The sequence below is a fragment of the Phycodurus eques genome, chromosome 17 (genome assembly GCF_024500275.1).
Source record: "Phycodurus eques isolate BA_2022a chromosome 17, UOR_Pequ_1.1, whole genome shotgun sequence".
Classification (NCBI taxonomy): Eukaryota; Metazoa; Chordata; class Actinopteri; order Syngnathiformes; family Syngnathidae; genus Phycodurus; species Phycodurus eques.
The window spans coordinates 14,775,587-14,802,661 of record NC_084541.1 but is presented as its reverse complement, the minus strand read 5'-3'; the positions used below and the strand labels follow the sequence as shown (position 1 = coordinate 14,802,661).

The 27,075-nt window shown below is 42.8% G+C and overlaps 2 protein-coding genes across 6 annotated transcripts in view; one reads left to right on the top strand and one right to left on the bottom strand.

Annotated features, from left to right (window-relative positions):
- The first annotated feature begins 607 nt into the window (after positions 1-607).
- Positions 608-10,561, top strand: LOC133415809 (14-3-3 protein epsilon). 3 transcript variants are annotated; one of them, XM_061702251.1, is made up of 7 exons: positions 611-917; positions 6,861-7,060; positions 7,154-7,260; positions 8,266-8,472; positions 8,547-8,683; positions 8,805-8,859; positions 9,734-10,561. In XM_061702251.1, the coding sequence occupies exons 1-6, from the start codon at positions 854-856 to the stop codon at positions 8,810-8,812; spliced, it is 723 nt and encodes a 240-aa protein (XP_061558235.1). In that variant the 5' UTR covers positions 611-853; the 3' UTR covers positions 8,813-8,859; positions 9,734-10,561. The 3 variants fall into 3 exon arrangements, with proteins under 3 accessions (XP_061558236.1, XP_061558235.1, XP_061558232.1); XM_061702252.1 differs by lacking the exons at positions 8,805-8,859; positions 9,734-10,561 and adding an exon at positions 7,422-7,539 and having other exon boundaries at positions 608-917; positions 8,547-8,635; XM_061702248.1 differs by lacking the exon at positions 8,805-8,859 and having other exon boundaries at positions 612-917.
- A 660-nt stretch (positions 10,562-11,221) lies between these two features.
- gria4b (glutamate receptor, ionotropic, AMPA 4b) overlaps positions 11,222-27,075 on the bottom strand; it is a 90,411-nt gene continuing 74,557 nt past the window's right edge. The window contains exons 12-16 of one of the 3 annotated variants that reach the window (XM_061702244.1): positions 22,759-22,957; positions 22,097-22,344; positions 18,409-18,523; positions 14,469-14,606; positions 11,222-12,314 (exon numbers count right to left, since the gene is read on the bottom strand). In XM_061702244.1, coding sequence (XP_061558228.1) covers positions 12,150-12,314; positions 14,469-14,606; positions 18,409-18,523; positions 22,097-22,344; positions 22,759-22,957 — 865 coding nt within the window. In that variant the 3' untranslated portion in view covers positions 11,222-12,149. Of the gene's footprint in view, positions 12,315-14,468; positions 14,607-16,966; positions 17,082-18,408; positions 18,524-22,096; positions 22,345-22,758; positions 22,958-27,075 lie in introns of those variants that run through there. The other 2 variants (XM_061702247.1, XM_061702245.1) reach the window with 2 other exon arrangements.

Genomic DNA, 27,075 nt, shown 5'->3' with positions numbered 1-27,075 from the left:
TGAAACCCTAATTTGATAGCTTGACCCTTTTTTAAAACGTTAACCCTGTCTGGAAACCATTATTTGAAATTCTAACTCCAAACCTAAGCCTTGGCTCCAAACCCTATTTTGAAACGCGAATCCTGGTTTTAAAACTTAATTTAAATAAAAATGTTTTCTGACGCCATAACAGAACGAGATTTCTGACCTCGCGGAAAAAATATCTGAACGCAAATAATGACGATAAATAATAATTTAAATTAATATGGCGCCTCCAAGTGATTCTGACAAATGCTCACATTTAACTTTAATTAAAGCATAGACAATCATTGAATCAACGAAGCGTGACGCATTTAAAGGCCACTTTAAGATCCCGTTACCGCAAAGTGGCGTCACGAATTGCCATCTGTTTACATTTATACTCTACATATCTGTGAAGTACGAAAGCCGCATTATACAGTTGCTTTGATGGTATACGACGTGATCGCTCTTTGGTGTTTAGCGTCATTTTTACGACATTTACCGCTTGACTTTGTGGTGTTATAACGAAGTACGGTCATGTGGGTGGGAGTGGTGTCGCACTCGTATTCATGTCGAGGTGGGTGGAGACGCGCCGGGTTCCCGGATGCTGCTCCGACGCCATATTTACCGTGGGAGCCTGGTGCTTGTTGCTACTCCACCGGCAGGAATCACCGAGTGGCCAAGTCCTCCTTTTTCTCGCTCTCGCTCTCTCTCTCTCTCTCTCTCTCTCTCCCTCCCTCCCTCCCTCTCTCTCCCCCCCCTCGCTCCCTCCCTCCTCCCTTCGGGACTTTTCCTTTTTTCGAACAGCACCCCCCCCCCCCCCCTCCTCCACCCACCGCATTAGCCGAGCACCATGGCGGACAGAGAGGACGCAGTGTACCAGGCGAAGCTCGCGGAGCAAGCGGAGCGATACGATGGTAAGTTTTTTTTTTTCCCCTATTTTGTTGGTGCGGCTCCGACCTTGCTCCAGGCGTAAACTCCCCGGCTTCCCTCCTGCCTGGCCGGTTCGCCCCCCCCCCCCCCCCAGTGTAGGTGCCGCCGTTCACATGGATCTGCGGTGCTCGATGAAAACAAAATGGCGGACATGTATTCATTCGAATGGAATATTAAAGTGTAAATTTCTTTTTTTTTTTTAAATGAAGCATTCACGACTTGCATGAGAACACCGCCGCTCTTATATTAACACCCCACCTTTTATGGCCATTTCGCGTAATTAAAACATTTGAAACCATAATTCAAAAGCACCCCTCCCTACTGGATAGCTACTTGATTAGCCGCTAACCGAGCGAGCTAATTAGCCTGCTAGCCTTTCTTCGTCCTCGTCACGCCGAACTCTGCTCCTGGAATGCGGCTCCACGTCGCATCCACACCCCGTCAGAATCACGAAACGTCTGTCAACAGAGGACGTTTTAATGAATTATGTTTTTAAAATTGTGCTTTATTTAGTCATCAAACCGTACCGTGCCCTCATCAAGTGATTTATGGGGAGGCAGCTTTTCGCCATGGTCGATTTTGATAATTGTGCTTTATTTGCCGAGTTCGGCGCGTTTCAAATTAACGAAAAAAAGGCTAGTTCAAGTTAGTGTTGTAACGTAGGCACTAGTCTGCATGCTTTGAGCAAGTGGCTACCTAGCATCGTCATGCAACTTGGTGCCTGAGGTTTTTTTTTGGGGGGGGTGCATTTGATTGGACTCATAAAAGTTTACGGTCACATTTGGCCAGCAAGGGCTCCCAATAGTTTTGAATAATCTCCTCCATGGTGGTTCAAAAGGTGGGCCAGAAGTTGGTATGCGCTTCTTAAATTAACTTTGTAGGAATAAGTGAGGTATTGGGGGGGGGGACACTGAAAGGGCTCATCTCCACTTTTCAGGGTCTCGACCCTCACCCAGACGTCAAACCCTAAAACTGGCCCTAAAGCCCAAATTTGTTACATTTACCCTTGTTTAAAACCCTAACCCAGCCTCCAAACATGATGTGAAACGCCAACACTGGCCTTGAAGCACTACTTTGAAAACCCAACCCTGACTTTGAAACTTGAACCAAATTTTGAAACCCTAATCCTGGTTTGAAACCCCATTTTCATTCCCTGACACTGTTGTTGACACACCTACAAACCCAAACCCAGGCGAGAAAAAAAAAAAAGAAAACCCCACCTTGACAACCAAACTCTGTCCCCGAGACCCGAATTTGAAACCTTAAATCTTAGATTAAAACCTTTTAAAGGTGCCATATTTTACCAAACCAACTTTTTAATAAATATTTGGGTTGTAATATTGGTTCTGTTTGCCCCAGTAAACGTGAAATATGAATTTAAAGCATCCATGCACTCCTGAGTTCCCGATGTTTTCCTGCCAAGATGTCTGAAATCAGGTCATTGGTATTTCTCAAGCTTATCTATGACAGTGATTTCCAACCTTTATGGAGCCAAGACACACATTTTACAATTGAAAAATCTCACGGCACACCAACAAACAAAAATGTCACAGAAAGTAGATACATTAATTACTGTATGCACTTCCTGCCATCTATTAGAGCATTTATTTGTTCTGTCTGTCACTATGCCTCACTGGTATAAATAGATGAACAAAGATACATTATTGTAAAAAATAAATAAAAAAATTGTTGAGCAATTACGTCAAATTTTACAATCTCCCACGGCACACCTAAAGAGCGCTCATGGCACACTAATGTGCACCAGCGCACTGGTTGAGAATCACTGAGCTATGTCTCTAGCGAAGATCTCCACCTACCTCTCTGCTCCCGCGGCCAGCGCTGTCATCATAACAAACACGTGTGCTCTCACAAGTGGGTCTTCTACACGGAAGCAACCAATCAGGAAAGGAGGTGGTCTTAGCCAAATATGGACAAAGCAGATATAAAACTGGATCAAACAAAAGTAGCTGTCAGATGGGCCTTTTCTGGACACTCGTTTGACAAAAGCAAGGTGTTTAAAAAAAAAAAATGAAATTGGCACAAGTCCATGTTAGACTCAATTTAAATAGCCAAAATATGGGACCGTTAACCTATTAGGAAACCCAACTTTAATATGCTAACTCCTTCTAGAAACCCTAGTCCAGTGAGTTCAAATGTTTTTTGGGTAAGAAGTTTTGTTATCTGGCTAACAAATGCTTCAGCCTTTGTCAGAACTCACTGCTTCCTGGTGTGACAAAACAAAGGTGTTTTTTTTTATGAAATTGTTGGACTCAATCTAAATAGCCAAAATATGGGACCGTTAACCTATTAGGAAACCCAACTTTAATATGCTAACTCCTTCTAGAAACCCTAGTCCAGTGAGTTAAAATGATTTTTGGGTAAGAAGTTTTGTTATCTGGCTAACAAATGCTTCAGCCTTTGTCAGAACTCACTGCTTCCTGGTGTGACAAAACAAAGGTGTTTTTTTTTTAGGAAATTGTTGGACTCAATCTAAATAGCCAAAATATGGGACCGTTAACCTATTAGGAAACCCAACTTTAATATGCTAACTCCTTCTAGAAACCCTAGTCTAGTGAGTTCAAATGATTTTTGGGTAAGAAGTTTTGTTATCTGGCAAACAAATACTTCAGCCTTTGTCAGAACTCACTGCTTCCTGGTGTGACATATCTAAAACATCTGATGGGTGGAAGACTTTCAAAGTAAATTCCCCAACCCGTCTGTGTCCATTCTCTAGGTTGGGGAATTTTCTCTAAAAATCAAAGAAACATGATGAATGCAATAGATCAACCTTAACCCTTGTTTAAAATCCTTTAACCTGTTTGGAAACCCTACTTTGATTCCATTACTCTGGCTTGAAACTGTAATCCTGTCTTGAAGCATCACTTTGAATCTCTTAAATTTCCCATGAAACCATAATTTGAAAATTTAAACCCCTAACCCTGTCTTGAAAATTTTATTTGAAACCCTAACTTAAAACTAGGGCTGCAACTGCAACACACAACAACAGAGACAATGTAGTCCCACCCTTTATAATGTTACAAAATGATGCAGGAAGAATGTGGGTGTTATTTCAAGTGTGTGTCAAAATGCTGGACATGTACTGAATGACTGTAATGTTAGTTAAAAACAAGTAAAATTGTGTGAAGTTGGTTGAGATAGGCGGCAGCACGCCCACGACCCGAGTGAGGATAAGCTGTACGGAAAATGGATGGATGGATGGATGGTTGGTTGACGGGGTAGTTGTCATTTAAAAAAATTACACTGGCTTATGGTTGGCTATCAAAGAGCCCTTTAGCACCCTTTAAAGAAATGCTAGAATGATAAGACAAAGGATAATATATAAAAAAATAAAATTCAGAGCAGTCAAAGAAGACACCCAGAAGGTGTTCAGTGTTGTTTTTCGTTGCACTTCATCTTTCAATTCTGCAGCCTTTTGTTCCCATCACATTGCAGTGAATAACCTTTGGGCAGTGAAACCGTATCTGGCCCACTTCCAAGCACCCGCCAAGTCCATAGATGGCCAATGTGCGCATTGAAGCAATTTGCCCTTTCCATTAATAAAGTGCCGACGTCAGCAAAAAACTTGCTGGGTTTGTAAACCTGTTGTTAACGGTAACAGCGCTGGCATTTTTTGCTTCAGCCTTTGTCAGAACTCACTGCTTCCTGGTGTGACATATCTAAAACATCTGATGGGTGGAAGACTTAACGGTGATCATGTTTGTCGTGCTGATGTTATTTCTTTAATCAAATTGCTCACGCTGGTGCCAAGTTTAGGGTACGACTAGCCTAGCATGAGCAAGGCTAGTTTGTCTTAGTGACTGGCTAAAAGTAAAGAAAACAGACTTATGAGTTAAGACTTGTGGCTCACTGCTTAATTTAATTGGCAACGTGACAAGTGGCCACCATCTCTGGAATTTCTTTTAAAAAATCAATACATACAAAAATGGAACGTATGCTTCAAAGACCTCTAAAATCCTCTAACAAATAAGTTCATGAAAAAAAACATTGCTTGCTGAAGTGCATGACCTATTCCACTGCCCACACTGCTCTGCTCATCTGTTTCATTTGCGCAATTTGGACTCCTCAGAATTTCGGCCCATACAAGCTACTGGTGGATATTTTTAACTGAAACTTGTTAGGCAATCGGAGAAGGGGTTCCACAAGTAGCAGACGAAATGAGACGGTCGAGGGGATATGTTGAGAAACATTAGATTATTTAATAACTTTTACTGTAATTTGAAGTGTTTTGGATCAGACTTTATTACTATATTTTTTTTAAATTGGCGATATCACAAAAATGTTCCCCAAAAAGGCCCCCCCCCCAAATGAGCCCACTTGTAGCTAATAGTTACTAGGCGCTAGTAGCAGGCCAATTCGCAGTGGAGCCGTCCAACTCCCCTGTCACCTTGCAGTGTGAGTCGCACGTGGGTCACCACAACAGACACTGCAGCCCAAGTAACACAAAACTTCATGGAAGATGCATATTTCAGGTTGTAGGCATAGCTTGATGGCTAACTACATGATTGAGTGCCAGAAATGGAGTGGCAGAAATGGGCCAAGCTATTATTACTAAGTAATTTGCGGTGAATAGCCACAGACAGGCTCAGTACTTGCCGTAATTTCTCATGTATAGTACGCAACCCCCAAAGTTGACCTCAAAATTCTGGAAAACCCTTCTACTTATCCTCACAAGGGTCGCGGGCGTGCTGGAGCCTATCCCAGCTATCATCGGGCAGGAGACGGGGTACAGCCTGATCTGGTTGCCAGCCAATCGCACAGCACACATAAACAAACAACCATTCGCACTCACATTCACACCTACGGGCAATTTAGAGTCTTCAATTAACCTACCATGCATGTTTTTGGGATGTGGGAGAAAACCGGAGTGCCCGGAGAAAACCCACGCAAGCACGGGGAGAACATGCAAATTCCACGTGGCCGGGGTTTGAACCCCAGTCCTCAGAACTGTGAGGTAGACGCTCTAACCAGTCGGCCACCATGCTGCCGAAAACCCTTCTACTGATGTATAATCCATTTTTACAATGCCTGATTTTGCTTCTGCCCATATGATTAAGACATTAAGTATTATCTGTATTTTGTTAGTTTTTTTCAAATAATTATTCTCAAGTTAAGGACTTTATGAGAAAACACGGTTGTGCTCATATGTTTAATTACCCAGGCAGAACTTGTAAGATGTGTACAATTCTTTAAAGAAAACATGAAGTACCACGCGAAACACATTTAATTATATTTTACTGAGATTCAAATTAAACTGTCAAAACATAACCATAAAGAAATTAATGATGGTTATTGTTCAGTCATCAGTCGTGTTAAAAAAACCCAACTATTTCACTAATTCCGCCTGGGTATGTAAACTTATGCTGGCGGCATACATTTATACAATGCGAGCCCCCCCCCCCCCCCCCCCCCCATTTCGCCCTATACCTATGTATAAGGCGCACGATTGACGACATTTTTTTGGGGGGGGGGGTGTACATTATACACGAGAAATTACGGTAGATGGTGGGGGAGGGCCGACTCTTGCCAGGTAATTCACTGTTCAGTTCCCAGCCTACTTGTCATTGGACTAGGTTGTAGCCCCACCTAAAAAAATTCGGACAACCGAGACCCTGAAAAACTGTTCTCACCACTTCAGTACACAATTGTTCTGTCTTTGCACATTTTCGTCCCTTGCTATCAAACATATTTAATGTGTTTCGGGGGAAAAAACAATGAAAATAACTTTAGAGAGACTTTAATAGGAAAAAATAAATTCCTCAACCCGTCAGTCGGACTCTGCCTTCACTTACCTCCTTGTTATTGTCACTGACCTTACCTCCTCGCTACAGCCGTACCTCGTTTCGTCACTTGAACCGTTTCTATTCCTGCCATAACCGGTCTCCAATCTTACACACCCTCCTTGTTAGAAATGGTGGAGTCGATGAAACAAGTGGCGAGCTTGGACATGGAGCTGACGGTGGAGGAGCGGAACCTCCTGTCGGTGGCCTACAAGAATGTGATCGGCGCCCGGAGAGCCTCATGGAGGATAATCAGCAGCTTGGAGCAGAAGGAAGAGAGCAAAGGAAGCGAGGAAAAGCTGACTATGTACAAGGACTACCGGAAGCTGGTCAGACCACACGGTTAACACTCTTCCCACAGACCGTTGAGGATCTGTTTGCTTCCCCAGAATGACTTCCTGTTTGTTCATGTCTGTGTTCAGGTAGAGAAAGAGCTGAAATCAATCTGCAAAGACATTCTGGAAGTACTGGACCAGCACCTCATCCCAGCCTCCTCTACGGGAGAGTCCAAGGTTTTCTACTACAAAATGTACGTTTTTTTTTTTTTTTTTTTTTGTTGAGACAAATAGTGACAAGCGGCGAGTAATTGACGCACCCTAAAAATGTTCAGTTACCTTTACTGATTTTTATTTTTTTGCAACTGTAACTACACCAGAAACTGAGGTTGTGCTTATCCGCTTGTCCCATCAGGGACCGTTTATACGCCGGATGTCCTTCCAGACGCGACCCTCCTATTTCTTTGTATCCAGGCTTGGAACTGGCGGTGGCTGGGAATCGAACCCGTGCCATTTCCATCAAAGGCAGCGCCGTAAACCACCGCGCTACTAGTGCAAATATACGACACAATATGATCCCACAACAGTTTAATTTCATTTCCAACTCCTCTTATAACATGACACTAATACTAAGAATAATTTGCAAAGTGTGCGTGTAAAGACACCAAGTCTCTCTCCTGACTTGTCTCTGTGGAGATGTCACTTCAACATGGTTCTTTGGCAACAGCCTGTCGTAAATGGCGAAAATCCACAATTACTTGACACCCTCACACAAGATTGCAGCAAAGCACTACTTTTTCTCAACGAACCTCCGCAACTCAACTTCAACGTAGTTCCTTTGCAACGAGATTGCACCAAAGCCCAGTCGAATGGAAAAGTTGGGCTACAATGTTTTCCCGCTAATCTGCAAGTAATTGAGACTGGTGGCAAAGCACTACTTTGTCCAAATGATACTCCTTAACTCACTTCAATATAGTTCGGTGGCACCATAATGCCACAAAATGGCGTTTTTTATTGCTTTGGCTTCGACATAAAAATGGTGAATAGGTTTTTTTTTGTTTTGTTTTTGGTGGATAGGTTTAAAAAAAAAAAAAAAAAAAGTGAATCGTGACTATGTGGGGGCACACTACTTTTCTGAGACAATTCAGAAAGCATGAAAACAACCAACAGTTGAGTTTTTCATCAAATAATTGAGGATTGGCTAAAATATAGTAGCGAAAAGTAGCTTCTTAACCCAAGCTGTGCGTTGGCGCTTGCAGGAAGGGAGACTACCACAGGTACCTGGCGGAGTTCGCTACCGGCAACGACAGGAAGGAGGCGGCCGAGAACAGCCTGGTGGCGTACAAAGCCGCCAGCGACATCGCTCTGAACGAGCTGCCGCCCACGCACCCCATTCGCCTCGGACTGGCCCTCAACTTCTCCGTTTTCTACTATGAAATACTCAACTCGCCGGACCGCGCCTGCAGGTATTTGCCCGCCGTTTCTATGTGACCGTGTCAAAGAACGGGTACGTTCTGATGGACTACGAACGTTGGGGCAGGTTGGCGAAGGAAGCGTTTGACAGCGCCATCGCCGAACTGGACACTCTGAGCGAGGAGAGCTACAAGGACTCCACGCTCATCATGCAGCTGCTACGTGACAACTTGACACTTTGGACCTCAGACTTGCAGGGAGATGGTGAGACACTCCTCCGTTGACCCCTTCTGATCCTCTACCCCACCCCGCCGCCGTGCAGGATCCACTTCCTGTCTGTCCTTCTGGCCCTGCCCCTTTCTAACCTGTCATCTCTTCCTCGTAGATTCTTAAAAGGGGACACATCTCATTCTCGCTCCCTCCTTAATAAACATTGTGTTGTAAGTCTTTCCTCCTCCTTTGCGGTACTTCAACTTGCCAGTCTCAGCACTTCCTCTACACTTTAACTGGTCACTAACTTGCCCCCTCGTTACCTTCACTTGCCTTTCTTTAACTTGCCTTCTTCCTTCCTTTAGTTAACTCTTTTCCTTGACTAGCCTTCTTGTTACTTTCACTGACTTGCTCCTTTCTGTAAATATTACCTTCACCCCAATCTCATTCAAACAACTTTATTTTGCACTTGTAGAAGGTTGCGCTGTCCCGTCCTCCACTAACCACTGGGCCTCACACCAAACGAAAGTGTGTTTGCTTTGCTGTACAACGTGCACCTAATTAACCAATGGCTTGTCACAAAATGGCGGTAGTGTGCATACGTGTGTGGCGGACGCTGGAGCTAACGAGCTGCTTGATTCTATCGCCTTTTGTTAAGCGCCACCCTAGAATTATTTTTTTATATAAATACCATCTCCATGGCAACCCTTCCACGCTTTTGCGCATTATCCTGGTTAATGTCACAATGAGAACCTTCCACCAGTAACATGGTTGTTTATCGCTTGTACACATGCACGCACACACACTTTCGCACATCACTTTGCACATTGTGTCTCCGTGTGTGTCTGTGTGTTTCCATTTGTGTCTATGTGCATGCGTGTGCGCATGTCTCACTCCGTGTGTGTCTGTGTGTTTCCATTTGTGTGTATGTGCATGCGTGTGCGCATGTCTCATTCCATTTGTCTGTCTTTTTCTGTGTCCGTATGTCTTTGGCTCTCTTTTCTCCCAGTAAAGGAGACAAACACACCCTCTTCCTCACTCTCCGTATGTTTTTGTGTCTTTCCCATTCCGAGCATGTTGATGTTTTCCCATCTTCTTTTTCAGGTGATGAACAGAACACAGAAGCACCGCCGGAAGCGGAGGAAGACGTCCAGTGAGACCCCAAAGGCCACGCCACGAGCCCACAAACCCTCCCTTCCCCCGTTTCCTTCCTCTTTCACTCTCCTCCCAGCACTCCCTCCACTCTCCAACCTACTACTCTTTCTCCATTTCTCCCCTTTTAGTCCCACTACCCTCATTAAAAGACCTCCACGCTGGGTTTAACCCTTCAAAGTGGAGGGAGATGTATCCTTATTTTGATTTGACTTTTTAAATTTCTTTTTTGATGACTTGTTTGCAAGATTGTGCCCTTTAAGGTCCACGTCCTCTATATATATTTTTTTTCTTTCCTGTTTTTATTTTAGTTTTATGCTTCATGTTGTTGCCAAGTACGCTTGCCTGTCTTTGTAACACAAGCGCACATGCAAGAGTTTATTTAAAAGGTGCGTGCATGTGGTGTCGCTGAGCGCTTCTTTTGCAAAGAGACGCAACAAAAGGGAAGCGCGGAACAACTCAAGTGCCCTCTTTATAGAACCACCTCTGACAGGTCTCATTGTTATTGTTTTTTAGTTTAGTTTTTTTTTTAAAGTTTCTAATCATGACAAACGGCAGAATGTCGCCTCTGCTCTTGTCCGCTCGGACCAACCGTCGCGCTCTTGGCAGGGTTCTGTTGTCGCGCTGACTGGGTGATGATGTCCTTGTGTAGTTGTGTGGGAGGCTCAACACTCTTGATTGTATTATAAAGCAGTTTTGCTTGGGCACCAAGTTGAACAGGGATGACGACGACGACAAAAAAAAAAAAAAAAAAACAGTTTGGGAAATGGAGGCCTGCTGTATCTTAACCCCCCCCCAGTCAACTCCTTCAGGTTTACTTGTCTTCTTTGTTGTTTTTTTTTTTTTCTTTCGCCTCATCAATTTCCTCCTCCTCCTCTTGCTCCTGGTTGGTGTGTGTGTGTTACGTGAATCCGATTTGTACTACTGGATATTGTCACCGGAGCCACAAGTACCATCTGTATTCTTACTGAAAACACGGCATGGAATTAACATTAAACTTCAAACTGAAAGACTGCCATGCTGGCCTGTGCTTAATAGGGGGTAACGGCGGTCTTGCCGAGAACTCCTTTGTAGCATTAGTTCTTAAAAATAAAGAAAATAATAATTCTATTTGGCCAACAATTTGGAGTTATTGACAGTTTTTGGGATTAAAACAAAACATATTAGCACTAAAGATGGGGGGGGGGGAACTTTTTTTTTTTGCTCCCCCAAATTTACAAACAATAATGTCAAAATATATTCTAGTGTATGTTATGTTACGTCTTCTCTTTAGGTCCATTGGGTTGAATTGATACTGGACCACCACTGTAAATGTCAGCTTTACATTTGGCACAGTTTTTCCTTATAGTAGATATGTTACACCCCTATTTGAGGGTGGGGGAGAAAGGCAATACACAAATTCTGTGTACACAGTCCAAAAATGACAAGACACGGTTTATGATTTGTTTTTACTTAAAAAAAGATCCAAAATAAGAACGTACAATTGGAACCCGAAGAAGACGATGTCCGGTTTGAAGATAGACTTGAGGACAAAAAGGCAATGAGCGGAAAAGGGAAACGCTGCCGCTGCGTTCCCTCCCCCCCCCTGCCCCCGCTACATGTTCCACCACACACTTTTGACAGAAATATTTCAAACCACATTTAAGAGAAAATGGCCATCTGTTGGAGTTGTTTCGAATCTCCACACACAAATGTGACTAAAAGAGCTACGTGGTTAATACTTGACCCTTTTTCACCCCCATTTGTTTTTGGTAGAAAAAATAGATTAAAGAATTAAAATGTTAGATTCCCACCTCACAGATTTACTGTACTTTTTTTTTGTCTTTGAACTCAACACAGTGCAGGTTTAAAGAGGGGGGGGGGGGGGGGTGACATTCATTTTTGAAATGATCAATTAACATGAGGCAGCTACCTTTTTGTCAGTATTATTATTGCCGTTAGAAAAACGAACAAGTGGCCACTACACAATCTTTGTACATGGTTTAAAAAGCAAGCACGGTCATCCCTATGTACACCTAACTCAATATACATCTTTACTTATGTTCACAGTTTCCTATATTCATTATCAATAGATTTTTAATTTGCAGTATGGATACAAATCTGAAATCAAGCGCTGTTCCCGCTCGTTGATATTGAGAGTCCGTGGAACATCTTCCCTTGGAAAAATTATCCAAAAAGGAGTTTTTACTTATCATAAATAATGATATCATATCCCAGGTGTCCCCCTCTGAGTGCTTCCAGGCCTCATTGGGATTCAAACAGTGCTGCTGCTAGTTTGAAGCAAAAACCTCGGACAGTGTTCCCGGCAGGTCGTGAGGCCCCCCTCCCTGCTCCTGGAAATTTAAGGCACTTGAGAGGTTTTTGGCTTTCACGGGAGCTCCGAGGAGACCAGGGCGAGGCCTGAGCTGTGGCGGAGGGGTGGCCCAGCGTGGACGGCCTTGGGGCAGTCGGGCGTCAGCACGCGGCCGTTCTCGCCTACGCTGCCCGTGATGGACAGACGGGCCTTGTTCCTCATGGCTTCAGTAAATGTGAGCTACAAAAGAAAAAAAAAAGATTGAAAAATTGTCACATGGGTCAAAACCTTTGATTGTGCAGATTGGAGTTTGAAGAAATTTCTCAAAGTGACATCTTTACTGTACAAATTTTAAAAAAGTACATTAAAAATTTAACAAAAAGGGCTACATTTTAACCTGTTTTTATTGACATGACAAAAGCCAAGGTAAAAATTGCCAAAATGGATTTTAGTGCTTGTGTGAAAGGTTTTACACTAGTTTATTATTATTTTTTTTTAGCATTTTGACCTAATGTCGAACAACAGTTTTTATAGTGCTTTGACAAACGTTTTATTAAAGACTACCATTTTTATTTCTTTAGGTGTAAAACTTAAGACAACGGTTTGCGTTTAGATGTGTTTACAATTAAATGTAATGTTCAGTCACAGACTGTTTGAAAAAAAGAGCTGTGCGACCAAACCTTTACAAGTCAGTTTTTACAGACTTCTCGCATTCAACATTGGTAGACTACTGTATTGAGTTCAGACTTAGGCCTGTTATTTTGTTCGATATAAAAAAACTTTTTGACAGTTTTCTGTTTAGTCGTAAGCCTTTTTACAGACAACAGTTATTAATTTTTTTTTACGTAAACCTCCCTAATACCATTTCAAGCATTTAAGATAGACAATTTTTCTTTAATTTTCAAACTTTTTTTTTTAGGTTTTCACCCGTTTTTTAAAAGATTGTTTTTCTATGCTCTATATATGCCAATGTCATGCAAACAAAAAAAATCCGAGATACTAAATGATCATTTCTTAAATGTCTTGGTTCTGAATAATGCATCAATGTAAAGAGCAAAATTTGGCAAATTAAAATGTTTGGTCATGATTGGGGTTGTCCAACAGGGGGCAGCATATCACCATGAAAAGTGACTGCAGCGTGACACCAATGACTGCCTATGAAAAGGCCTTTATGTTACAAATCAAAATGTCCACGTAAAACTCCAATCTGCTTTTGACGTGAAATATCCAGGCTTCAGTTTTCAGATGTGAGACATTGTCAGGAAGACAGGCTCAGTTTGCAACACTGTAACACACATATTTGCACAGTTGCAGGCCAGGGAGGCAAAACTGGGAAGCTGACTTAGCGACACTGAAGCTCACGAAGATGCTTTTCGTTGCTTGATGGGGGACACGAAGAGACACGTGGGACAAATATACATCAATTTGAAAAGTGTAACATCATTCTCCATTTTAAAGAATTTGTGATGACATAAACGAGCTGAAATTAAATGGGTTCTTACTTACAGTGTCTTTGGCTATATTCCTATTAGCAAGTATTTAAAGGAATCGAGTACCAGTCCTCTCACAGTAACAATTTTTTTTTTTGCCTTGCTGAATGGATCTTGTTTTCTGGGGGCAGTCCTGTCACATGAAAACAAGCCCCTCCTCACCCCACCCCATCTACTGCCAAGTATTGCTTTCATTACAAGTATGACCGGAAGCGTGCGTTAGGCTGTTGCCTCGAGGTGAGCGACTACTGCTAGCCCAGAGACAATAAAAGCATACATTGGATTTTCCCTCGTGGAAGCAGCACTTCATCACTTCAGATGCTGCATAACACTTGTCAACTAGTGTAGTGATTCCACATGTGGTGCATGCAGAAAAAAAAAAAAAAAGGCCTTTACGTCTACAACTTCGCCGAACATTTGTGTATGTGCTGCATACGACTAGGGCGCGTGGGTAAAACGACTTAAGGTGCACTAGTAGAATGACTATATCTTACTACGAAAATGCCGCACTTGTAGAAAGTGTTTAGCTCAAACAGGTTTCCGTAACTCACCACTTCCTGTCCCACGGACAAACGAAAAAAAGACCAGGACGTCACATGAGCACACGGCGGACGAAGCCACTGGTCACCACAGGCATGTAGCATAGCATAGCTAGCGCGGGGGGGGGGGGGGGGGGGGGGGGGGTGTACGGGCGGGTGTCACTTACAGTTGCGTGGAAAAGGGGAGCTAGTAAGGGTCGAATGGGATGAGGGGGGTTAAGGGTCTTGTACGAGAAAACAGACTACATGCTATCAGCGTCCTCATTGGTGCCGTAACCACCGAACGCCTCGCTAAGTTCGGCTAAGTTGGGGACGCTGGGCCTTGGGGCGGGGGGGCTCTCAGGGGGGTGGAACGGAGAGTCCACCTTCATTCGCTTGGCCTCGTTGCGGGACTTGTAGCAGAACTCGATGAGGGCCACCAGCATGGCCAGGCCCAGGCCCCCCACCAGGATGTAGAAGACCCCCGCCACGTTGCTCAGGCTGAGGGCCTGGGATGACTTGTCCTTGCGGGGGAGGGGAGAAGAAGAAGCACAGGTGTTAGTGTGAAAAGCGGGGGAGGTCGGCCGTGTCATGCAAACACAAACACCGAGGCACAAGAACGCTAACACATTACATTAGGTACTGTGTGTTGCCATGCTGGCGACAACCATCCACACGTACACTATAACGAAATCGAAAGGCGGAATTACAGAGGAAATAATCGGGAAAAATACTTCAAACAGCCACAACCATTTTTGTAATTTAGTTTTAGCTTTTCAACTTACATGTTAAAAGTCTTCTGTTTTCAGTGCTTACATGTGTTTAATTGTTAACATTTTTATAAATGACTCTTTTTAGCATGTGGATGTAAATTTTACTCACCTTATGTTTTGGTTATTTTTGCTGGTCACACATTCAAGTGTAAAAATGTTTTTACAGACTCTCGTTTTTGGAACTGTTTTTACAGATTACCATTTTTAGCAGTCAGACGTTAATTTAACTCAGGCCACCGTTTTTTTTGCATTTTAACAAACACACACACACACACACACATTATATATATATATATATATATATATATATATATATTATTTTTTGGCAGACTGTTTTAATAAAAGTTTTAACATTTGGTTTTCCCAAGCCCGGGATGTTGTTGTGATGTAATGTTGGTTTTAAACATTTTGACATTTAATGTATATGCTTTTTACAAACGACCTTTTGCGTAACTGTTTCCACAGAGTACCATTTTAAGCATCTAAGTGTAAACGTTTTCATAGAAAACGTTTTTTTAAGCGTATATATGAACGTTTTGACAGACTGTTTTAAAGGGCTTTCAGACGTAACCATTTTTAGTGAGTAAAGTTTTTTAGATTTACTGTTATATCGGTACGATACATCCACAATTTCAATCCGTAAAATGTCATGTCGCCACTATTATATCGTTTGCTTTTTGTCAAACACACACTGCTGTCACACAAACATGGAGCAATTAAATCCATTTGAAATTTGTGCTTGAGTTGGGGAAGGGCCCAAACGAGTGTCTCAAACTTCCCCGAGAGGCTCACAGAAGATAAGATGTGCGGCCAAACTGTGAGAAGTTAGGCAAGAATTTCAAGTTGATTGCAAAAATTGAGCCTGGAAAAAGACGTACAGAGTGAGAAAAGCAAACAATAGGATAATAATCCCTCAGCCAGTTGGTGTCTTGTCATGCACGTGGCTGCTGCCGTCTAATGTCTTTGATTTTTTCCCCCCTGCTCCTACCACTCAAATGAATTCCCTCAACACATCACACCTTGACACAAACATCTGCTCGTCATGCTCGCTTTCATTCTGTCGTCAAATGTCACTTTGTTTCCGTGCATCCCGAGTGTGCGATAAACTGAAACCGAGCATGTCCCCACATATCGTCACTTGCTCTCGTAATCATCTTCTCCTGCTCCCAAATGAAACCCCTCAACGCATCACCTCGACACAAACTGCCCGTCGTGCACGCTCTTGTTTTTGGGTTATTTGTTGGCGTGTCGCTTTGTTTCCATGCATACCAAAGAACGGCATCCAAATGCGCTATGCACGCCCCCTGCTGGTGACATTCGGCCAGTATGATCCTTCATCTGCTAGCGCTGTGCGGCCTCGTCTCCATCGTGCCGCATGACATTGAAGTGCGCCGTTGTGATAATCTTTTCCATGCATCAAATTGATACAAACAATTGCCTGTCATGCTTGCTTTCATTTTATTTGGACTTTTTACCATGCATCCAAAGTGCGCGACAAGACTGCTGTTTTGACTTTTTAGGTGTAACGTTTTTACGCTGATTTCAAAAAAAAATTTTTTGGGAGCATTTAGATTTAAATGTTTTTACAGACCTTATGTATATCGTCGCTGTCGGGCAATACCCTCGTATATCCAAAATGAGCACTTTTCAGAGTTAGCATACAGCGCATCGTTGGAATGTGCTTTGTGCTAAGGGTCCTTTTTTTTTTTTTTTTTTTTAAGTACAACATTTTTTTCTTAGCATTTTGATGCAAATATTTTTCTACTGACTTATGATGTGTAAATAAATACAATAAGCCAGTGATTGATGACTGACACAAAAAAAAGGCCCGTTATTTCTTGTGTTTTTTTTTTTGCTTGTCGCTTAGTTTCCATGCATCTCTAGTGTGGAGAAAAACTGACATCCAAGTGTGCCGAAGGTCCGAGCATGCACTGCTGGTGGTCTTCGGTCAGCTGTGCCGTGCCTTGTATCCATCATGCCCCGTTACGCTTCTCGTTTTGTTTTAAGTGTGTCGTGTCATCGTAACACAACACCGCCACCCGCAGGCGCCGTGAGAGTGTACACAAAGACAAACAAAAACAAGGCGAGGTTCCTGGGCTTGATGGACTGACCTTGCTTCCCGAGTCCTTGGGTCCGCACTCCCCTTTATCGTACCACCATTTGTTTTTCAGTTTGTCTAAGACGCCCGCTTCGCTCAGTTTCAATACGGCAAGGTTTACCGGCGTTCTTCAAACCAAAGGGTTGGGGGGGGGGGGGGAGGTGGGGGGGGGGGAAATAACATAAATAACATCATAGGACATGTTATTTTATGTTATTCAATCAAAACATGGCCCCCGCAATGGGGGGCACCTCATGGCGCTGCCAGGAAGGGGCCCCACTTGTGCTACATGTCTGCTATTCTGCGAAGGAAGCGGGGGCGCTAACAGACATATATGTTTCTATGTGGGGCCCCGGCCGCATCGCTTAGCTGAAACGGGCGTATACTGCTGGGACCTTTTTGGGGCGTAGCAATTAAGGACAAATATTATTAGGTATGATGAGCGTGATGGGCTCGCGTCAGACGTGGGCAAGCTTTGGTGTACAAGTTGGATTTTTTTAAATTAACAGTAGGTCCAGGTCCTTCGTACAAGGTGTGTGTGTGTGTTTTTTTTTATTTTATTTTTTACAAAAATATTAATATTTGTTTCATAATTTTTCATCTATTTTACATGTGGGCTCCCTCTCGTGGTATACAATAGAATCATTGATTTACATACGAGTAAAATGTACTTTTAAAACATGGAATACAATCAAATGTATTTGAATGATGCTTGCAGTCCAACTTTTTTTTTTGAAATTGATTACAGTAAATCTTTTCATCTTTGACTTCACAAGTACAGTGGTACTTTGAGATACAAGTCTGATTTGTTTGTGAATCGAAACACTTCTCAAATCCTCTTTCCCCATTGAAATGAATGGAAATGCCATTAATCTGTTACAGTATCTCCAGGAAAAACAAAATAGCACTGTATAATATTGGACTTGGACCTGTTAATGTACAAACTGGTCCAAAGTCCATCCTTGATTTAAGTCATTTTAATAAAATAAAAATTCATTCTCTTTCGTATTATGATATTTTTATTATTATTATCATTGTGGTCTTATGTATATGTTATGGACTTGTACTTAATCACCCAATTATTTAATAAATAGTGACCAAATAAAAATATTTACTCAGTATTTTATCATTCACACTATAATTTAAATGAAGCATCTATTTAATGAGATAAATGAATATAAAATAAAATGAAACATGACTCAATGAATGGGCAAAATTTCAGGGGGACGATCAGCTTGATAATGTAAAACCGCAGTAAGTTCTGCTCAACCCTGGCTTACATCATACGGCGGGCCAAACTAAATGCATCTGCCTTAGGTTGTCATTATTGCCCCCCCCCCCCCCCCCCCCCAAAATAATCCTGCTTGTCAATATTGGCCCCTGCAGATGCGCCCGTTTGCCAGCACAACACATGACAAGAAACACATGAGCGTGTGGCCCACGTGAGCGGCTAACCTTCTCGCCACCGCCGCCGCTGCCACACTCTCCTTTGTCGTACCACCACTTGTTTTTCAATTTGTCCAAGAGGCCCTGCTCATTGAGCTTTAACACGGCCAGGTTAACGGCGCTTCTTGAGAACCATATAGAGAAATTGGGTGAAAAGGGTGAGTGTGTCGTTCCAATTGGGCAGGAAGAGAGAGAGAGAGAGAGAGAGAGAGAGAGAGAGAAAGAGAAAGAGAAGGGAGGAAAAGCAGTAAAGGGAGGGAGACAATCGTGGATACAGTGCAATTCATCCCATTTGCGGACACACTAAAAGCCAAATCTCACTTTTTTAGGACCCTAATAGGAATTTTATTTAACACCACGCTATATGATTCATCCTCCAATCCAAAGAAAATATCTCAAAAATCGATTTCATTTTTCAATTTAAAAATATTTAGAAATACATAAATGTACGATTGGTTATCATACAATTAATTGAACATATTCACGATTCAAAGTTTAAATTATTTCAATAACATTCAGAAGAAATGAAACATTTAAAATTTGAGATAAAATAATTTTATTGTGAGACTGATTTTAAAAAAAAATAATATTGTTTTTCTTCTTATTTTTACTAATATGAAATATACCAAAGGCTATTGAATGATGAAAAGCTTCAAAAAAAGTTAGATAAAAATACTTAAAAATAGTTCATATTATTATTCTTGTTAAATTCATTTCTTTCTATAAAATTATTAGTATTAGATTATTATAAAACAATATTTTACTTATTTTTAAACATACTACAATGATGAAGACGTGATTCAGTACATATTTCAAATTTAAAAATACTTAAAACAGATATGATTTAAAATCCATTATTTTTTATTCATTTAATAATTCGCTAATAATAACAACAGAAATTAAAGTCACAATATAGGAAATAAATGTTAGATTATTATTCTGAATGAAAAATGTTTAAATATATTTACTTGTCATTCAAAATATGTATTGTCAAAATATATATTATCATTTTAAAAAGATAAATTGATGATTTTATCATTATTGTAATTGTTTTTATTCTATGACGATAAGCACCTGGAAAATGTAAAAAAAAAAAGAAAAAAGATCATTTAGAATTTGAGAAATTAGGGTCATTGATGTAGCTTTCAGATTTTTTAAATATAAAAACAATAATTAGTCATGTACTTTACATCTTGTTTTAATATTTAAAACTCGCTGTTTGTTTATTTTGTACATGTCTTTTTGTCAATGTTACAATATAGTGCCGAGTTGGAAAAAATTGGGGGGATTGAGAAGCTTTTATTTTATACGGTTGTAGTCCGATTGCATTAGGAGGCTAAGCGGGGCAGCGACCCACCAGATGCAGCTGTGGCGGAAACTACTGGACTGGAGGTGAATAGTATGACGCCAGATGGACATTTTTTGTTGTTGTAGCTGTTGTAGATTTGGCTTAGCGTATGCTTTGTTCAAGTCCGCCACAGACACACAAAACAGGTCGATGAAGTCGAAGCCTTGAACGACAACGCCGCCTGCTCCCGAAGTTGCCGTTCGTATTCGGTCACATTGGGACAAGTGACTGACAGAAGACGATAATCCCCCGAAATAACAAAACGGAGGCTTGGAGGGGGACGACGGTGATCTGTCAGGGACTCTCTTCCCTTCCCCTGGCGGAAAACTGTCTGCGCAAAAACAACGCGGCAGCTGCGCCACGCCACGGGTGGAATTTACAGAAGTTGGATGAGAAGTCAAACAATTACGGAGCTGACTGCCAATCCATCGTGTTTTCGCATTGTCGTGCGTCCTCTGCGCTTCTTACACGTCTGTAAATTCCTCTCGGCCTTCGCAAGGAGGCGGCGTTGGTGTCGGAGTCGGGGCTTCGCATTCACACGACACCCCAGATAAAGTCTCAAAAATCACTTTGTTCAAAGAAATAAAGAATAGCTAACGATGACAAATGTGTTCCATGTGAATGTGCTGTTTAACTTAAAGGGGACATATTATGGAAAGTCAGGTGCCGAAACAATACTGGTAAACTCTACTATTTCTTCCATGAAATTATAGTCATTATTCCCAAAAAGTATATTCTCTTCATTTCGGAGCATTATGCTTTTTAAGAATCAAACCGCTGCCTCGTTTTTGATGAACACTTTTGCCTGATCGCTACAGTATTTTGATGTTGGTAATGATGGTGATACTTAAAGTGTATATACAAAAAAAAAACTATAAGAACCACTACATTAATTCATTTAATAATCCGAGCCTCTGGCGAGTATGATGTATTTTAAATGCTTTATGTTTTTGTCTTATCAGATAATTGAGACAGAAGAACATTATTTTGAGCGAAGAATGTCAGAGATCCAAAATTCCATAATATGTCTCCTTTAAAATTTGATAGTGGATGAGTGAGGCATGCCATGCAAAGACCTCATTCACCTGAGCAGGATCACCTGTGGAGAAAATACCCTATTTCCTCACATAGTGGCCGGAAGCACGTATTTACTCAACTGCAGAGGGTGGAAGACGAGGGCTATGTATTTTTCACTACGGCAGAGGCGGTACCGCGCGCCCACACTGAACTTATTAGGTAAGTACCGCTGTCAATGCCGTAAACAACTACAGCGCGGCTCAGCCTCCGGCCAGCAGACATCATGGCCTAGGCGACGCATCAAACTCGTCGACTCCTTTGAAAAGGAGGCACGAAAGAAAAACATTATTTCCTCGGTAAGTGCTGCTGTTTTGGTTAGCAACAGAGTTCAAATGGGTGCAACAGTTAACTATAATGTTTGTGTATGAACAACAGTGCCTAATAGCTAATTACATTTAATATCCTTTTATTCCTGAGGCATTTTTTTTTTTTTGTGGAAACATTTTTAGAGTAAGATTACCATCAAATTGTTGTTAAAGATTGTGTCTCTACATAAGATCATCTTAAATACTGTGATGGGAACTCAGAGGTAAGTCGTCACGCGGGACAATTTACATGCCACTTCAGTAGGTGTTGCTGTTTTGGTCAGCAACAGAGTTCGACAGTTCACTCGCCAACAAATGAATTGCTAGCATACTAATTGTTAAATCCATCATTATTTATACATTTAAAACCGCGCAGGGAACTAATTTGCAACATGTAGTTAGACTCCAGATTTTCATTAATCGTGAGAAACTGATTGTTCTTCTTTAAGTGCTGCTGTTTTGGTTAACAACAGAGTTCAACTGGGCTCAGCAGTTAACGCTTTCATGTCTTTGAAGCATCTATGAATTGAGATAATTGCAAAAGCGAACCTATTGGTTAAGTCGACACAAAGACTGTTTACGCGCCTCGGTAGGTGCTGTGGTTTTGGTTAGCAAGGGAGTTCAAATAGGCTCAATGTTCGTGTGCAAACTGAAACTATAATTACAATCACTGACCACTTTTCCCCTGAAATGTCGATTTGAGGGAGGTGTTTTCTTAACCAGCGACTAATTGAGAGTGTCTATTAGAGCAGAGACCACTATTGGAGGAAATAGAGCAGATTAGATCACAATGAAACCCTGCATGCAACAAACACGGATGTGAAACCTGTCTTAAAAAAAAGTCCACACATAAAAGGTCCCGCCCACCCAAACCAAAGCAGGAAGTGGCAGAAATAAAGGCGGCACACCAGGGAAGGTGGAATACCATAACAACACGTCGGCCATATTGTTACACTATTCCACCCACCTTAACTGTGAACCTTTGGGCGTGGCTACGCCGTAGCCTTTGGAGTCCAGGTTCCCGCCCACTTTCATGGTGTCACAGGGCTTGCGTTGCTCCGTGTACTCGTTCATGGTGGACTCCAGCAGGAAGGCGTACTTCCCTTTGGACTTGCGTACGCGCGCGACGCCCTCTGCCGTGGTCTTGGTGAACACGGTGGGCTCGGCCGACTTCATGTAGCCCCACATTTTCTCGTAGACAGCAATCTTGGAGCGCTGGAGGGGCGGGTTGGAGATTCAAAGTAGAGAGAACACACGAGCAGGTGGCGGAAAAACCGGTTTGAAAGTGTAACTTATTCTTTGTTTTGATAACATGGGAAGTGGAACAAAGTAGTGGAACAAAGCTTCGGTTTTGGGTGGTTTGTTTTCTGCTGGAATCTGCGAAAACCATGCCGCGCTACGTACCAGTCGGAAACAGACTAAAACTTCTCCTATACCCATAAATTCTATCTGAGAGGAGACTGTGGGCCGCAGGAACCCTAAGTCAACTGTACTCTAATCAGATAAACTCACTCTAACTCTTACCCTACACACATACCCAACCCTACTTTAATCATTTCCCAACCTTAACAAACTAACACTAAACATAAAGGGGCTCTACAACTAATCCCTGAGGAATAACCAACTCACCCTGAAGAACTCTTTAGTGGAGCCCGAGTCCAACGTGCCATAGGCGATGTCCGTCTGCTTGGCCAGGTCCTCGGCACTCTCGATGGGCGACACCATCCTCTCCACCGTGAGGAAGGCGGCCAGGTTGGCCGTGTAGGACGAGATGATGATGAGGGTGAAGAACCACCACACCCCGCCCACAATGCGGCCGGATAATGACCTTGGAGTGGGAGACAAGGAGGAGAGGGATCGATTAGCAGCAGTGGCGGGAACAAACAAAGTAGAAATACTCCCTTACGGTGCTAGAATGTTCGGCATCTCTAATTTTACTACATTTGAAGTCCCAGTAGGGAAAGGGTAGTCGGGGCTTTCATGATTAGGCTGCTACCCCTGCCACCTAACCCTGGATAAGCGGAAGAAAACAGATGCATGGATGAACAAATATCTGTACTTTCACCTAAGTACAGATCGTGAGTACTTTCGCCAGCTCTGATTCAGAAGATAAGATAGTTTTCAGTCATTATTGGAGATTGGGCTGCACGAATTGGTTTCATCCGATATAAAAGAGCTGCAGGACCCCCCACAGCAGCGCTACCCTGCTTTGCACACTCGGGGGAGACAGATAGCAGGCTGCCGAGGAGCGGCAGCGCGTGAGGAGAATCTTAAAGCGTAAATGCTGCATTGAGGAGGACAAACAAGACCTCCCCTCGGTGCAAATCAAACAGCGGCGGATACAAAACCCCTACAGGCCCCGCGTGTCAGATGGAGCGAGCGAAGAGAGACAGCCAAGGGAGAGAGAGAGACATCTGCAGTAGTCAGTGCTTTTACTCAGACCGCTCCCTGCAATGTGACTTATTGTCATTTGGCCAGAAACCAGTACTCCCAGTCGGCACTGAAGCTGCTACCCAATGTCTTGTGATCTGCATGCGTGAACACACACACGTGTTAAGAAGCGGGTGCTTGCTCTTCATCGATCGAGTCCTCAGGCTTAAAGTCTGTGTTTTTTTTTTTAACGACCTTCTCCGTGGCTCAAACAGAGTTGGAGGCGAGGCTCGTTCTTAACATACAGTACATCATTAGCGTTAGCTTCAGCCAGCTAACAGGACCGCATCCTGACACGACCGATCCCTATCCCGAGTCCCACAAAGACAGTAGCCAACATCCACTGCCTTTATGGCCCACTATCATTGATGGTTAACCCTAACACCTAACCCCCATTCTAACCTTTCCTTAACTACCACCCTAACCTTGCTCGAACCCTACTCTAGCTCATCCATACCTGTGCTTTACCTCACCCAACTATCACCATAACCCTATTCAAACCCAACTTAAATTCCAACCCAGTGTGACCCTTTGAATCAATTTCAATCAATTATTCATAACTAGCGGCACGGTGGACGACTGGTTAGCACATCTGGCTCACAGTTCTGAGGACCGGGGTTAAAATCCCGGCCCCATCTGTGTGGAGTTTGCATGTTCTCCCCGTGCCTGCGTGGGTTTTCTCCGGGCACTCCGGATTCCTCCCACATCCCAAAAACATGCATGGTAGGTTGATTGAAGACTAAATTGCCCTTAGGTGTGAATGTGTGCGTAAATCGTTGTTTGTTTCTATGTGCCCTGCGATTGGCTGGCGACCAGTTCAGGGTGTGGCCCGCCCCTAGCCCGAAGATAGCTGGAATGGGCTCCAGCACGCCCGTGACCCTTGTGAGAATAAAGTGGTACAGAAAATGGATGGATGGATGGATGGATGGATATTCATAACCAATTTCATGTTTTTTTCTGCGTTCATCACCACACTGAACAATTACTCAGTTGGATCTAGATCGGACGGTTTTGTGTTTTACTGCGTACCGTACCGATTCGTGTCAGCCTTGCAACGGGCTGGTAATCTGCCCTGCCAATCTGTACCGTACCTATAATCACCTGGAACAACCCTCGAACTCCTCAACCGACGAAGGACAGAAGGTTCTGGTCTTACAGTCGTTGACATTTGACGACGCCGCCGTTTTTAGAGCATGTTGCGACGAAGCATGCCGCATAGCAGCACGCACATGCATTTCAACACATACACACACTGTAAGCCTCACACTGCTCACTTGACGCATTCGCTGTGGATTTGAATACAAATGACTTCCTCTTCTTTGTTTCCCCAAGCTCTGATTCCCTCTCTTCAATTGAGAAAGACCATACATTTAAGCATAGAAAATGACTAAACAGGTGGTGGCGATAGCGGTGGGGGGTTGACGCGTGCAGCGTGACGCGTGTGGTGGCAAGTATAAAGACTTTGTTTCTCTACTGAGGTATATGTACTAAAGTACAGTTTTTCAGACAATTTATGAATGCGACTGACTGCATTTGAAAACAGATTTGTACTTTCTACTCCTCACTTTTTCACAATTGTCTCATGACTTTTTTAGTCCTCTGGGGATGACAACATGATGGGGAAAAAAGAAGAAGATGCAAACAGAGACAGGAAAAGTCAACCGCAGTCGTGATTGATGTCGTGATTGATGGATTGAGATCTCGGGGACTTAAAAAGGCAGAAAAAAACAAAAAACAGGGACAGCAGCGACATGGAGGAACGTGGCCCAGGGAGAATTAACGGCTGCAGTCAGGAACACTTTTACAACGCTGCTCCAATGTCAGTAAAAATTCAGTTTTACTTTTGTATCTTAATACATTTCCCAGTATGTACCTTTATACTTTTACTGAAGTACAGGAGTCGAATCATTACTTATGGTTTTAACATTATTTTTCTCACGCAAGTATCTGTACCGAGTACTAGTACTGTGAGTATCCCGCTTGCCGCAATCACTGCAGTCTTTAGTGAGCATCTGAGTGCAGTAAAAGGGATCAGGGTTTCCTCACTACGCCTTCATGAGCATTAACCTGCCATGCCTCCAATCGTTGACGTTGATTCACAGTGGCGGACATGCGGTAAACACAGGGCGGGGATTTGGTTGGCGTGGTGAGCGTCCACTTCAAGGCACCGTTACGTTTTCGTCTCTCTCTTGGTGTGTTGGCAGAAATGCAAAATTTGAATACTCTCTGGGCGTGGATACAAATACACAAACGCCGCTTGTAAGTGGCATCCGATCATTAAATGTTCTTAATGATGTTTTGGTGCCATCTGTTGATTGTGAAGTTAATCTGGTTACCGTAAAGTAATTGCAGTGCAATGAGGCCAAATGAGAACAGCGAGTGTTTGCGTGTGTTTGTGCAGTTGGTTCAACCTCAGTAAACTGGCAGAAATTTGAAGCGTCCAAAAATAAAAAAAAATGTAAAAAAATACAAGAAAATTTATTGCTGGAGAACTTTAGTGTAATGATGAACCAATTTGGCTCTTCCACGACAGGAGTAATTGAGACAAGCGGAAAGTGACTCCACTCCCGGATTAATCAGTAACCTTTTCACTGCGTGCCTCATCGAAATAAAGTGGGACGCCGTCTTTCGGTAAAAACAGTGTCGGGGGGGGCTTTATTTGTATAAACATATTTATACGGAAAACAGTGAAGCCTCCTGCATATTCACGGTTTTGGCATTGACATATTCTAGTCTGCGCTCGACAATATTTAAAAAGATGTTGTGTGATATGGTTTCTTTTCCCCAAAAAAGACTTGCTGCTGGTGAAGTGACAATGGCAACGAGGGACTAAATGAATGAGCAGGTACTCGTTTGGCCCCGAGGTGTCTACTGGGGGCCAGTGCCGTCACTGCTTGACTTATTTATATCTAGATTTGGAGCATAAACATTTTGTGTCAAAGCTTTTTGGAAGACGTTTCAACAATAGCTCAACAATGAAAACAAATTTTGACGCATCCCGAGCCGCTTGATGAAAAGCATCCCAATCGGCATTCGGCAGCGTCGCCGTCCGACTCCGAATTGCCTTTCCGCTTTGAAGCTACAGACACGTGGCATCTTGCCGCGCCGGCAGCTTGTACGACAAAAAGACTCAACGACTGCTGACGGGAGCGAGAGAAAAAAACAGAGCGGAAAAGAACAGCTGTGCGGCATTCCGGCTGGATGAGAAAGCTAACTGGGGGAGGGCTCGGCAATGATGGGAAGCCTATAGATGAGCAGAATGCTTGAGAGCTTCCTTTCGGCCAAGTGGAAAGTGACAAATTTGAACATCCCTGGAGATGCTTTGCCACGTCTTCACTGCAGACGCCTACACTTGGTGCCTTCACTTTTGTCGGTGAAGGGCATCCTCTACAGGGTTGAGGTTGGGTGACTGACATTAAAGAATATTCCATTTATAAATATAAATATTTATTTATTTTCCTTAAGTAGAAGTCTTGAGTAGCACCCATTATCGGGGTTTGTAGTATTTGACTGACT